The sequence below is a fragment of the Podarcis muralis genome, chromosome 17, assembly GCF_964188315.1.
Source record: "Podarcis muralis chromosome 17, rPodMur119.hap1.1, whole genome shotgun sequence".
Taxonomy (NCBI): domain Eukaryota; kingdom Metazoa; phylum Chordata; class Lepidosauria; order Squamata; family Lacertidae; genus Podarcis; species Podarcis muralis.
In genome coordinates this window covers 9,124,996-9,139,276 of record NC_135671.1, presented here as the reverse complement: position 1 = coordinate 9,139,276, position 14,281 = coordinate 9,124,996, and the positions used below count along the sequence as shown (strand labels likewise).

The 14,281-nt window shown below is 45.0% G+C and overlaps 1 protein-coding gene and 1 gene segment (V, D, J or C); both read right to left on the bottom strand.

The window, feature by feature from the left end:
• LOC114588187 (T-cell receptor beta-2 chain C region-like) overlaps nt 1–12,931 on the bottom strand; it is a 49,636-nt gene extending 36,705 nt beyond the window's left edge. Inside the window, 2 exon segments of the C gene segment in view lie at nt 12,264–12,562; nt 12,665–12,931. Coding sequence covers nt 12,264–12,562; nt 12,665–12,707 — 342 coding nt within the window.
• On the bottom strand, nt 3,973–11,421 carry LOC114588186 (anionic trypsin-like). 2 transcript variants are annotated; one of them, XM_077921700.1, is made up of 5 exons: nt 11,382–11,421; nt 8,610–8,769; nt 6,761–7,017; nt 5,012–5,148; nt 3,973–4,122 (listed from the first exon to the last, which is right to left on the bottom strand). In XM_077921700.1, the coding sequence occupies exons 1-5, from the start codon at nt 11,419–11,421 to the stop codon at nt 3,973–3,975; spliced, it is 744 nt and encodes a 247-aa protein (XP_077777826.1). The 2 variants fall into 2 exon arrangements, with proteins under 2 accessions (XP_077777826.1, XP_028569018.2); XM_028713185.2 differs by having other exon boundaries at nt 8,613–8,769.
• Nucleotides 12,932–14,281: the final 1,350 nt, after the last annotated feature.

Sequence of the window (14,281 nt, the reverse complement as noted above, 5' to 3'; positions counted from 1 at the left end):
ACATATCTCCAATTGCATCAGCTAGTAAAATCTGCCCAGTATCTTCTGAACTTGAATATGGACATGCACATCCAGGTGGGTATAGTTCTGATTATTTCATGAGTTTAGATTCTCCTGCCCAGCATATGACAAAATGTTGGCGCAGGGAGCATTCCTTCCCCTCCCCTGGGTTGCAAAAGACCTCCCTCTGGCCCTGAGAAGTCAGAAAAATTCCAGAGATCAATTCTGCACTCCCTCATTAGCCTATCTATATAACGCTGTCAGACCCAGGTTTTTCCTTCCCAGAGGGGGGGAAGACTTTCCTGCTGGTTGGTGCCCATAGTTCTGGCACAGGGAACCGTGGAGAATTGTTGCTAGTGTAACACATGCAAGGGGAAGTAATACAGAAGTTTTTCTTCTTCCCCTGCTCTTTTGCATTTCACAGTAGCCTGGAATAGAGAAATTTAACATGGTATCTCCATGCCAGGAAAAGCTTCACCTATTAATGGCACTGGGTGTTTCTCCTCCCCACCATGCTCATACTGGTTTTTTTCCAGGGTTCATACCAGTTAATGCTACTTATCTCGGTTGAGATCCAGGCTGTAGAGAGACAGATTCGTGGAGGATAAGGCTATGGGATAACTGTGCCCCTGAAGGACCAGGCACGCGCTTGAGAGTCATTTTGGACTCACAGCTGTCCACGGAAGCACAGGTCAGTTATGTGTCCAGGGCAGCTGTCTACCAGTTCCATCTGGTACACCAACTGAGACCCTGTCTCGCTAGAATGGTGCATGCTCTAGTTATCTCCTGCTTGGACTACTGCAATGTGCTCTACGTGGGACTACCTTTGAAGGTGACTCAGAAACTACAACAAATCCAGAATGTGGCAGCTAGACTTGTGTCCAGGAGTGGCCACTGAGACCATATAACACTGGTCCTAAAGGATCTATACTGGCTCCCAGTACATTTCTGAGCACAATTCAAAGTGTTGGTGCTGACCTTTAAAGCCCTAAATGACCTCAGCCTAGCATACCTGAAGGAGCGTTTCCACCTCCATCATCCAATCTGGACACTGAGGTCTATTTCTGAGGGCCTTCGGGTAGTTTCCTCACTGTGACAAATGAGGTTACAGGGAACCAGGCAGAGGGCCTTCTCGGTAGTGGCCCCTCCCAGTGGAACACCTCTTTCCAATGTAAACCTATGTATATAGACCTCCACAGGTCTCAAGTCCTTTGGGGAAGAGATGTGTGGCACATTGGTAGCACTTCTGCCTTGTGTGTAGCAGGTCCACCATTCAATCTGCAGCATGCCCAGGTAGGGTTGGGAGAAAACTCCCTCCAAAACTCTGCAGAGCCACCCCAGTCCATGCTGACAATGCTGACAATGCTCAAGATTTTCAGAAAAGTCTTTGTGCCTGATAGACTGTTATTTGTCAGGCGGTGGAGGACCCCCGTTCTGTCCTCCAAGCACGAATCTGTGTAATACAGGCATGGCCAAACCTGGCCCTCCAGCTGTTTTGGGACTACAATTCCCATCATTCCCGACCACTGGTCCTGTTAGCTAGGGATGATGGGAGTTGTAGTCCAAAAACAGCAAGTTGGGCGATGCCTGGTAATACATGGGTTCTGGTAATCAGCTGCTTGAGTCAACAGAGTTTGACCTGGGAGGCTTTCTCAAAGCATCTGGCTAGACAATAATGGTGTTATAGATTGGGTGGGGGGGGATGACCCCTAGAAATTAATAAATGGTAGGATTTTGATGACTTGGGATGTGGAGGGAGAAATACAAGCTGCAGAGGGATTCCTGGGCCAGCGTATGCAAAAGGACCTGGCCAAGCTAGGGTCATTAAGAAACAATGCGGGGCCACTGAAGGCCATTTGGCAGTACAAATTCCCCCCTGCCCTGAGGTGTGAACAGACTTGGGGGGTTGGAAGGTTGCCTGGGTAACTGGGTGTGAGGTGACAGGAAAAGAATGTATTTAACAAGGTGTGCTGGGAGGAAAAAGAGAGAGATACTAGTGCTGCCCTGCTGGGGGGGAACAAGCCCCTCTTGAGATGACCATGCTTTAAGATCTGGACTCCATCTAAAATCAGGTGTAAATACAGTGGGACCTCGGATTAAGAACTTAATTCGTTCCGGAGGTCCATTCTTAACCTGAAACTGTTCTTAACCTGAGGTACCACTTTAGCTAATGGGATCTCCCACTGCTGCGGTGCGATTTCTGTTCTCATGCTGAGGTAAAGTTCTTAACCCGAGGTACTATTTCTGGGTTAGCGGAGTCTGTAACCTGAAACGTCTGTAACCCGAGGTACCACTGTATGTGAATAAATCACATTTTCTAAAGCTACCACAGCCTCCGCCATGTCTTCAATTCCCCAAAGGACCACAGGCCCTGGATTAGTGCCTGGTACCCCATGGGCTAACATGGAAATCAGCCCTGAGTGCTCACTGGAAGGACAGATTGTGAAGCTGAGGCACCAATACTTTGGCCCCCTCATGAGAAGAGAAGACTCCCTGGAAAAGACCCTGATGTGGGGAAAGATGGAGGGCACAAGGAGAAGGGGACAACAGAGGACGAGATGGTTGGACAGTGTTCTCGAAGCTACCAGCATGAGTTTGACCAAACTGCGGGAGGCAGTGGAAGATAGGAGTGTCTGGCGTGCTCTGGTCCATGGGGTCACGAAGAGTCGGACACGACTAAACAACTAAACAACAGCAACCCCATGGGCTCTTGCCACTGCTCAGCATAGAAATGGGGAGGCACCTTACTTTTGTAGCAATATATTTAAACAGGAGGATTCTCGGTTTTATCCAGGAGGGCAATTCTTCATTATTCATTCATTAGACTTGTATTTGTTTTGGTATCTACATGCATTTTTGTTCTTTGGTTCTTGCTTCTGACTTTAGGGGTGGGTAGGAAAGTTGCTGTCGCCATGGGGGACAGTGATAGCAAAACTGATTTCAGTAGTTAACAGTTGTGGGGGCACTTATTTGTGTTAGCTACCATCCCCCCCCCGAATGTCGTACAATTCATTATGGATAAATAAAATGACAGCCTCTAAGAGCATCAGCCACCAAAGCCAGGTAAGCTAGACTGCCAACAAATGGGTACAAATGGGGCAAGAAATCTACACAACCATTCATTGCCCAATGCATTTATTTTGAAACTGAACCCCATTTGGTTCAATTCTCCGTTCATTCCAAAATGAACTTACTTCCTTAATGGGTGTTATAATCAGTGCTTTTTTCCGGGGGTACGCAGGGGTACACATACCCCTAAACATTTTGTGAATCTAACGGGAGAAGAAACTAAAAAAAGTTTTAAAAATTAGTTTCTTCTCTAGCACGGTGAATCGTCAGTTCTGTTGCTACCCCTGATGGCGGCCTCATTTCTTGTCATGGTGTTTCCTGAGTCTCAGAAGGAAGTGAGTGTTTAATGTGTGAAGTAGGAATTGGAATCTAGCATGGTGATTGGTCAGTTTCGTTGTTACCACCTCCGATGGCGGCTTCCTTTCCTTTCCCAGTGTTTCCTGAGTCTCAGATGGAAGTGAGCGTTTAATGTGTGAAGCAGTGTGGAATGTGGATGTGTGGTGTTTTACTGACAAAAGTTTGGCCTCATTGAGGGGCAGTATTTCAATATGAGTAATGCACGTTCTTTGTACTTTTGTCCATTTACTGTATTTAATTTCCCCAATTTGAACTATAAAATGGTCGTTTTTTCTTGAGTCAAAATAAGAGTATACTTAAACATTTTTTTTAGGAAAAAAAAAGCACGGGATATAATAGTGAGGAATACTGTGTGACAGGAATGTTTAACACAGATGCCCAGTATAAACACTTCAAAGTATAGAGGGGGGAATTAGTTCACTTTTGGAACTCTGCTAACTCATGAAAGAAAAAGATGGCTGCATCACATTATCTGACTTTATTTAGCACAACGGTGCTGAATTAAACAGAAGAAAAGGCAAATATCCAAAGACAAGGATGGATCTTTCAGTTGGCCGCAATTGTTTCTTGGATCCAGTCCACATAGTTACAGACCTTGGTGTAGACGCCAGGAAAACCTTTCAGAGCACACCCTATGCCCCAAGACACAATTCCTTGGAGCTCCCCATTGCATACCATGGGTCCACCAGAATCCCCCTGTAAATAAAAGATTTGGGTAGTTAAGAAACATCTGTTTTTAGACGGGTACCAATTTATGCATCTGAAGCCTGATTATGGCATTCTAAAGGAGACTCTTGAGAGTCCCATGGACTGCAAGAAGATCAAACCTATCCATTCTGAAGGAAATCAGCCCTGAGTGCTCACTGGAAGGACAGATCCTGAAGCTGAGACTCCAATACTTTGGCCCCCTCATGAGAAGAGAAGACTCCCTGGAAAAGACCCTGATGCTGGGAAAGATGGAGGGCACAAGGAGAAGGGGACGACAGAGGACGAGATGGTGGGACAGTGTTCTCGAAGCTACCAGCATGAGTTTGACTAAACTGCGGGAGGCAGTGGAAGACAGGAGTGCCTGGCGTGCTCTGGTCCATGGGATCACGAAGAGTCGGACACAACTAAACGACTAAACAACAACAAAGGAGAAAAAACACCCACCCACCCCCACCAAATCCTCTGAAGGTCTTCAAAGGGATTTCATTTTCCCTACTTAGCACTGGAGATGGTTTGAACCCCTAGGCTCTACTCCAGAACAAGCCAATGTTTCCCAGTTTGTATTCTAGAATGTGTCCTATTTTTAATGTATGGAATCTCACATTCTATTTGTGCACAGCTGGTTTTCCCTGTCTAAGTTTAGAACCTTGCATTTATCCCTATCGGAATTCATTTTATTAGTTTGGTTCCCATCCTCCAATCTGTTGAGGTCATTTTGAATCCTGATTCTGTCATCTTGCGGCATTGGCTACCCCTCCCCCAGTTTGGTGTCATCTGCAAATGTGACCCACACGGTTCTTCTAATTAAAGGCACAGGTGTAGCAACAGCAGCATTTGTGTCTGGGCAAAAGAAAAAAGGCACAGAAAAGCATCTCACGTCACAGGAATCTTTGCCGCCTTCCAGGTATCCTGCGCATATCATGTTTGGGGTGATTTGCCCCACCAGGGCATCCTTGCACTCGGTGTCACTTAGAACAGGAGCGTCCAGGCACTGAAGAAGCTCTGGCAAGTTGACTGCCCCAAAATGGAGTTGGAGGGGGAAAGAGGAATTAAAGAATGTTGTTATAAACCAAGCAATTAAGAGAGAAGCAAAAACTACTGAACCACAGCATGACCTGTGATATTGTATAGCATTCCTGGGGCCATACCACTACAGTTTGCAAAGTTCAGGAATTACATGTTTGAGGGTTTTTCTTTTTTTTAAAAAAATAACAACCACCAAAAACTTGCCCCTTCTACATACCTACTTTGTAGTTTGCTATTTTCCTCATCCCTCTCTGCCCCATTTTTCCTTTTGTGTTGTGTTGGTAAAATGGCAAACTTGCAAGCAGGGACTACCTTGTTTTAATTGATGGTACATAAGCCACCTTGGGGATGCGGGTGGCACTGTGGTCTAAACCACAGAGCCTAGGGTTGCTGACTGGAAGGTCGGCGGTTCAAATCCTCGCAATGGGGTGAGCTCCCGTTGCTCAGTCCCTGCTCCTGCCAACCTAGCAGTTTAAAAGCACGTCGAAGTGCAAGTAGATAAATAGGTACCACTCTGGCGGGAAGGTAAATGGTGTTTCCGTGTGCTGCTCTGGTTTCGCCAGAAGCGGCTTAGTCACACTGGCCACATGCCCCAGAAAAACTGTCTGCGGACAAACGTCAGCTCCCTTGGCCTGTAAAGCAGGATGAGCGCTGCAACCCCACAGTTGTTCGTGACTGGACTTAACTGTCAGGGGTCCTTTACCTTTACCTTTACGCCACCTTAGAAGCCTTTTTTTTGACTGAGCAGTGGGGGTACCAATGCTCTAAATAACAATCCCATAAGAAAAGAGTTTCAGCTTAATCTCCCTAACGTACCACATTTCAATATTTGGGCAGGTTTGTTTTGTACGGAGAAGCATCCAAACATGCCATTTCTCCATTTGAAATGGTACATGGGCTGTGGAACAGGCAGCGAGGAAAAGGTTAAGCAGCCCCTGCATGTGCTGCTATAAATTAGTATTATTGGTACTATTCTTCTTCTTCTTCTTCTTCTTCTTCTTCTTCTTCTTCTTCTTCTTCTATTATTATTATTATTATTATTATTATTATTATTATTATTTTTGCTGAAGAATGGATGCTTTTGAAATATGGTGCTGGAGGAGACTCTTGAGAGTCCCATGGACTGCAAGAAGATCCAACCTCTCCATTCTTAAGGAAATCAGCCCTGAGTGCTCACTGGAAGGACAGATCCTGAAGCTGAGGCTCCAATACTTTGGCCACCTCACGAGAAGAGAAGACTCCCTGGAAAAGACCCTGATGTTGGGAAAGATGGAGGGCACAAGGAGAAGGGGACGGCAGGGGACGAGATGGTTGGACAGTGTTCTTGAAGCTACCAGCGTGAGTTTGACCAAACTGCGGGAGGCCGTGGAAGACAGGAGTGCCTGGTGTGCTCTGGTCCATGGGGTCATGAAGAGTCGGACACGACTAAACGACTAAACAGCAACAACAACAACATTATTATTATGACTGCTACTACTACTAAAAGTGCTGAGAGGCTGCTAGATGCACCTCCATGGCAATGTCTAGTTTGGCCTTGAATTCCTGCAGAAAGAAAAGTTGCCCTGTGTGATTTGAATGCATGAAACATCCTTTAACTCACATCCATCACTGAGGGTGTTGCCCCATCCTGAGATCAGGCACTCGGTCCCAGCAGCAACACATTTCGAAGGCAAGGAAATGGCTCGGACGCGGGAGTTCAGGGTGGCAGGGGTAGCCAGCTTGATGAGCATAATGTCGTTGTCTGTGGTAACCGGGTCATACTTGGGATGGAGAATTTGTTTCTCAGCATCAATAAGCTCCTCTGACCCTTCCAGGACATTTATGTTGTATTCCCCAAGCCTCACCTGGATGCGGAAACTGAAATATTTGCAACACGTTACAGTTGTTATTATTAAGTGTATGTTACAGTGTGGAATTCTCAGTCAAAATCCAAAATGTTTAATCTAAATGAAGCTCTGGAATGCAATATGGTTGATTCATGTAGAGCATGTACAGAAAATTGCCAGAAAAACAACCGACAAAATGGAAAGCAGCAGAAGTCCCAGTAAAGGAAGAATGGATACAAAACCTCATGGAATATACAGAAATAGTGAAACTTACCAGAAGAATAAGAAATCAAGATAACAAACTTTTTATTAAAAAATGGTAATGATTTATTGAATATTTACAGATAAATTGTGAACAGATAAGAACATTAGCAGGCTTACTGTAATAACCTGCAGTTTAACAAGAGTATATATTTACAGTAGATAATTCAATGAGCAAGTGAAATGAATTTGGATATGAAGAAAATATTTTTAATTAAGGAACTGCAGAAAGAGAGGGAAGGAAGTCAAGTTTTGAAATGTTAAATTGATTTGTAAAACTAATGAAATGTATAAACTTGAAAAGTATAAAGAAAAACTTTAAAAAGAAAGAAAAATAAAATCCACAGACACTATTATTCCAGGTCATATTTAAGGCCAGGCAGTGACTGAAAAAGGAAGCTTAGGATTGTAGACAACTGTTTAGCAAACGGCAAGGGATATGTGTAGCAAAGCTTTGGAAAGACGCAAAAGTTCCTATGAGGAAAAGCTGGTTGCCCAAACTGTGTGAACTCAGCTTTAGGTTAATTCTTTGATTATTATTATTTTCAAATGCATGGATAAGAGAAGGTATACATTCATAACTCAATGGAAGTCTTTTATGTCATTTAGGGAAGTTTTTAATATTTGATGTTTTATTCTGTTTTTAATCTGTTGGGAACCAACAGTTTGGGAGGCCCAGCTGGATGGGCGGGGTATAAATAATAAATTATTATTACTATTATTATTTCATGATGATGGGGGCGCTGACTTGAAAGCTGCAAGCACATTCCCCCTCCCTCACAGAAGCCATCACCACAAACATTTGACCCAAGGTTACTGTGCGGCTATGTGGAGAATTAGGGATGCGGGTGGCGCTGTGAGTTAAACCACAGAGCCTAGGATTTGCCAATCAGAAGGTCAGTGGTTCGAATCCCCGCAATGGGGTGAGCTCCCGTTGCTCGGTCCCTGCTCCTGCCAACCTAGCAGTTCGAAAGCACATCACAGTGCAAGTAGATAAATAGGTACCGCTCAGGCGGGAAGGTAAACGGCATTTCCGTGCACTGCTCTGGTTCACCAGAAGCGGCTTAGTCATGCTGGCCACATGACCCGGAAGCTGTATGCCGGCTCCCTCGGCCAATAAAGCGAGAGGAGCGCCGCAACCCCAGAGTTGGCCACGACTGGACCTAATGGTCAGGGGTCCCTTTACCTTTATGTGGAGAATTGCTTTCTTTGATCTGTCCTGAGTATCTGCAGCATGTAGATGCCAAGGCACCAGTCTCCCTGGTGACGCCCTAGTCCCATCCAAACTTTGTTAGCTCTGAAAGAAGGTTCCGGGGAGAGGGAAACAGAGCCTAAGCAAGGATTTGAATGTTCTTTACTCACGACTGGAAGCAGTGAGCAGCTGATACAACCCACTGACTGCTGATGAGAGAGCCCCCACAGAAGTGATATCCAGCATTTAGAGACACCTGGTAGGGGACGGAGTGCTCCTGGCAGGTGTAGCCTCCCACAATCTTGTCGTCGTCATCAAAGGGGACAGCAGCTGTGACAGCCAAGGACAGTTGTCAACTAAGCAAAGTGACGCTCACCCTGCTATATTCGCCAGAAATGTGTAATCTTACTGAATAGAAGTGTCTTGAATCAAGAAGATCCTTTTATTTATTTTTTGCCAATTCGCTGCACACGAAGAACGGCACCACATTTCTTATGGATAGGCCAAAGATTGGATTGCACGAATGCTTTAAATCAGGGGTAGTTTTTTGTGGTGCTCTCCAAATATTTCATTTCATTTCACTTTTAATATGTGTGCTGCCTTTCTAGATTACTATACACAAGGCGTTTTACAAGCTGAAGAAACAACAAAATAGACAGCAAAGATTGCACATGTAGTAACAGTCTGATCCAATACAGTGGTACCTTGGTACTCGGACAGCTTGGCTCCCAAACAAATCGGCTCCCAAACGCCGCAAACCTGGAAGTGAGTGTTCCGGTTTGCAAACGTTTTTTGGAAGCCGGACGTCCGATGTGGCTTCCAATTGAGTGCAGGAAGCTCCTGCAGCCAATCGGAATCCGTGCCTTGGTTTTCAAACGGGTTCAGGAGTCAAACGGAATCCCAGAATGGATTAAGTTTGAGAACCAAGGTACCACTGTACAAAAAAGTCACAATAGCTTTAAAATAAACCACCTATATCAAATAAAGCAATATTTAACAATCCATTAAAATATAATAGTCAACAGTAAAATTAAATACCAGCAAATAATAATTAAACATTTAATACTTATCAATTACAATCAAGAATTAAGAAACTATAATCATAGTCACAATGCATAAAAATTCAATGCAGAAAGCATACGAAACGAAACCATGTAAAAAGATCCAACTGAGAAACAAGGACACACATAAAATAATTTTTTTAAAAATTATCTCCTCTTCTCTCTTCAAAGCTGCTTCCGCTGTTCCCAAATCATGGTCAGGGAAAGTCTCCTGGGGCTGGAGGGTTTGGCAAAGCAGGTGCAAAAGGCATTGCCTGATGGTCAGCAGAAAGTCTCTCTCTCCATATTGATGGACTACAGCTCTCATAATCCCTGACTGTGGGTGATACTGGCTGGGGATGATGGGAGTTGGAGTCCAACAACATTTTGAGGACCCTGGATTGCCTAAACTTTTACGAGGCACCATCACTCCTGAAGCAACTGCGCCATGCTAAAATCCACCTTGCTCTCTGTTTTCATCTGCAGAACAGAGGCTGCAACAAAGCTTTGACACAGGCAAACTATTTATCGTTACTGTATGGCTCTTCAGTGTACCGAGTACTGAAGTTATTGCCACAGTTTTCTTCGAAACATAACCCTGTTGAAGATAGGTTTGGCTAAGGCAGTGCCTTGCCAAATCATGCAGCAAACTGGGGAACTGAGCGAGGTGGAGGTCTTTGCAAAACAGTGGCGATATGGTGGCTCTAGCTGCTGGCCCAAGACATTCTGGCAGCTGAGGTGAACCACAAAATGGCTCTTCACCGCACGCCCAGCTAGGGAAGAAGGGGTGAGTGAAGATCAACATCAGGAACAAGGGGTGGGGGCAAAACAATCTTCATAGGGAACAAGGGTGGGAGGAGACCAGCAGTGCCTCCTATCGCCAAAAGGCCTCTGCAGAGGTGGTGTTGGGTATGGGGCTGCCGAGGAGGCAGCAGATGTGGCCTTCAAGGAGCAGGTCACACTCTGGAGACTAGATCTGCTGCTCTGTGGATGCTGCTGCCTGAGGCAATTGCCTCACCTTGCCTCATGGTTGGTCTGGCCCTGACCATGAAGACCTGTAAAGGTAAAAGGTAAAGGGACCCCTGACCATTAGGTCCAGTCGCGAACGACTCTGGGGTTGCGGCGCTCATCTCGCTTTACTGGCCGAGGGAGCCGGTGTACAGCTTCCGGGTCATGTGACCAGCATGACTAAGCCGCTTCTGGCGAACCAGAGCAGCGTACGGAAACGCCGTTTACCTTCCCGCCGGAGCGGTACCTATTTATCTACTTGCACTTTGATGTGCTTTCGAACTGCTAGGTTGGCAGGAGCAGGGACCGAGTAACGGGAGCTCACCCCATCGCGGGGATTCGAACCGCCGACCTTCTGATCGGCAAGCCCTAGGCTCTGTAGTTTAACCCACAGCACCACCCGCGTCCCATATGAAGACCTGTATCTTAGTGCAAGTAAGTAAGTAAGTAAGTAAGTAAGTAAGTAAGTAAGTAAATAGATAAATAAGCAAGCAAGCAAGCAAGCAAGCAAATGAGCAAGCAAACCCAAGAACAGTCTAAAGCTGGGCCTTTTTTTCAGCCAGAAATCGCCAGAACTCAGTTCCAGCACCTTTCAGATGCACTTCATTGCCATTCTAAGAAAACAAAGGAGAAGTTCATGGAGAGTTCCGGCCCCTCTTTTGCTAGGAAAATATGCACTGGGCTTAAGGCACTACAGACAGCTTGCTCCATGTGTTCGTATGCTAGCCCTACCACTGCTCACAACTGCGTTATCCCAGCAGGTTGACAAATATAACTTCTGGATGGCGTTTGGTGTCTCCAGTGGAGCCTATGATAGAAAATTCTTTCTTTCTTTTTTTTTTAGTTGTCCTGAATTCCAAGGAGAGAAAGATGAAGCAGCATCAAAGGACCCACCCGCTACTCCCAGACAGGTAAGGATCAAGAGGAACTTCATGGTGTCTCTGCCAATGATCACTCTACCTGCTCAGAGTAGAAAATTGCTGGAGGTTTCATGTCCTAAATAGCTGCTGGCAGGCTTTGTCTGGCTGAACGCCCACCTCCCGAGGTCATCACGGCAGCTTTTCACTTCCCAGGATCTCGGGATAATTTGAGCATTTTATCGTATGGAAAAGTGATAAAGACATGCTATTTCCAATAATAGAAAATGCAAATGTTGTAGCCTGAGGCTGCCAGGTCAGCCAGCAAACCTGCCTGGCCCTGAACAGTTTTATAATGTTTATAATGTCCCAAATCCCAACTCCTTAGAGGATTCTGGAGCACATGCTCTTCCTGAGAGTTTCCCATTGCCAGAAGCCCTGCAGAGGAACTGGAATCTCAGATTCGTCCATACATGGTTGTTATGTACTGAGTTGAATAGGATCCAAAATGCAGCAGTCTGATTGGTCCTAGAACAATAGGATCCAGAATGCAGCAGTCTGATTGGTCCTAGAACAATAGGATTCAGAATGCAGCAGTCTGATTGGTCCTAGAACAATGAAGCTTTATGATTGGTCCGCAGGAGCCACCCAATCCACAACCTGATTGGCCTACAGGAGAATCCCAGAATTAGCCAATCACGTGCAGCCCACTGTGTAAATAATGTATATAAAGCAGATATTGTGGGGGGAACTTCCACTCCTCATCACCACTAAGGTGAATAAAGAGCATGAAATCCACTCTCGACTCCGAGCATATTTCATAGTAAATGGATCCGTACCACTCAAGCACAGTTGCCCACGCAGGCAGAGTGATGAGGACACACAGAGGATTTTGTAGGAAGGAGAGGTTACTTTGAACTGCTGTGTCTCTGCTGCTTGCACAGAAATACACAGCTGAATCTTCTGGCTTTGCAGGGGAAATATTCAGGATCAAGCGATCTGTGCTGGGCATATCAGCTGTGAACCGGTCAGAAACATTGCCTGCAGGCTGTTTCAGGGTATAATAGTAGTGAAAGAGGAGCTGTAGACCTGGCTTGGCACCCTGGCGGTACCAGAACATGGCGTTGTGCTGATATTTTTGTTCGCACTCGATCCGTGCAGTTTTGTCTTCCTGCAGCACCAGGCTCCATGGCTGGGTGATCTCAGCATTTGAGAATCCTGAAAGAGAAAGAGGAAAGAGGAAATTTAAACCAGGGTCTCGGATTAGAATATTAAAAGCCACCTGTAGAGCAGAGAAGGAGATTCTGACAAAGGACTTACTGAATTTTAAGAAGCACAGAGCCACACACCAGATGATCCACATCTCTGAGCTCTTTGCAAGTGTCGAATGTGGCTTTAATGTGACTGTATTATATCGGCTTCCTTCCTTGGCACCAACAGTCTGGTTCTGTCTATATGAACACAACAAAGCTCTCTTAGAAACAGGAGTTCAGTAGTCCTCCCTGTGCAACCCAAACTGGGGTTGTTAACATGTTTTGTGCAGAATGAGACTCTTAAATTTGTGCAGAGGTATCAAGATATTCCTCTCTCTCACACCCTCACCCAGTGATGACTAGCAGAGACGTTTAATCGCAGACTTCGGTCTAGAAATTTGGGTTGTCTCTGAGCAGCTGAAGGAAGCTCCACCTACAAGATAGTCTCACTCCATCTCAAAAAGGACGCTGTAGTCCAGGAATGGGGAAACCAAAACAATCACCTTTCCTTTTAGGCTAGCCTAAAGCTATGGTTTTCCCAGTAGTGAGGTATGGAAGTGAGAGCTGGACCATAAAGAAGGCTGATTGCTGAATAATTGATGCTTTTGAATTATGGTGCTGGAGGAGACCCTTGAGAGTCGCATGGACTGCAAGAAGATCAAACCTCTCCATTCTGAAGGAAACCAGCCCTGAGTGCTCACTGGAAGGACAGATCCTGAAGCTGAGGCTCCAATACTTTGGCCACCTCATGAGAAGAGAAGAGTCCCTGGAAAGGCCCTGATGTTGGGAAAGATGAAGGGCACGAGGAGAAGGGGACGACAGAGGACGAGATGGTTGGATAGTATTCTCTTTTTTTTTTTTTTAATAATTTTTATTAATTTTCCAAACATGTAATAAAAACGAACAATAAAACAAAACAAAACATACAAACAAATAAACATATATAATTTCTTAAACTTATTTTCCTTCACCTTACTTCCCGGACTTCCCCATACCTCCCTTTTTCTGCATCCTTATTTTTACCCTTTCTCAGCAACCCTCTATTTCATTAATTGACTCATTTTCGTTATAATTTCCTTAGACTTATGATTTACAGCTGCAATTCTCTGTTTCTTAACACCGTAACATCTCAACACTCCTCAATTTTACAACAGTTTTTAAGATATATTTTAAATTTCTTCCAATCTTCTTCCACTGTCTCGCTCCCCTGGTCCCGAATTCTGCCGGTCATCTCTGCCATTCCCATATAGTCAATCACCTTCGCTTGCCATTCTTCCAGAGTGGGTAGCTGCTGCGTCTTCCAATACTTTGCCAGAAGAATTCTTGCCGCTGTAGTAGCATACATGAAAAAAGTTCTGTCCTTCCTTGGCACCAATTGGCCCACCATGCCCAGGAGAAAAGCCTCTGTTTTTTTAGAAAATGTCCATTTAAGGACCTTTTTAATTTCATTATAGATCATTTCCCAGTAGGCTTTAATCCTCGGGCAGGTCCACCAAAGGTGATAGAAGGTACCTTCAGTCTCATTACATTTCCAACACTTATTATTGGGCAGGTGATAAATTTTTTGCAAGTTTGACTGGGGTCATGTACCACCTATAGATCATTTTCATTATGTTTTCTCTCAAAGCATTACAAGCCGTAAACTTAACACCTGTGTTCCATAACCTTTCCCAGTCATCAAGCA

Bases quoted from the DNA above. Each gene is read 5' to 3' on its own strand.
- LOC114588186 (XM_077921700.1), bottom strand. From the start codon at position 11,421: ATGAAGTTCCTCTTGATCCTTACCTGTCTGGGAGTAGCGG. The intron at 7,018-8,609 runs GTGAGTAAAGAA...CAAATATTTCAG, and splicing joins GCTGCTCACTGCTTCCAGTC to TTTCCGCATCCAGGTGAGGC. The intron at 4,123-5,011 runs GTGAGATGCTTT...TTTTATTTACAG, and splicing joins GCGGCAAAGATTCCTGTGAC to GGGGATTCTGGTGGACCCAT.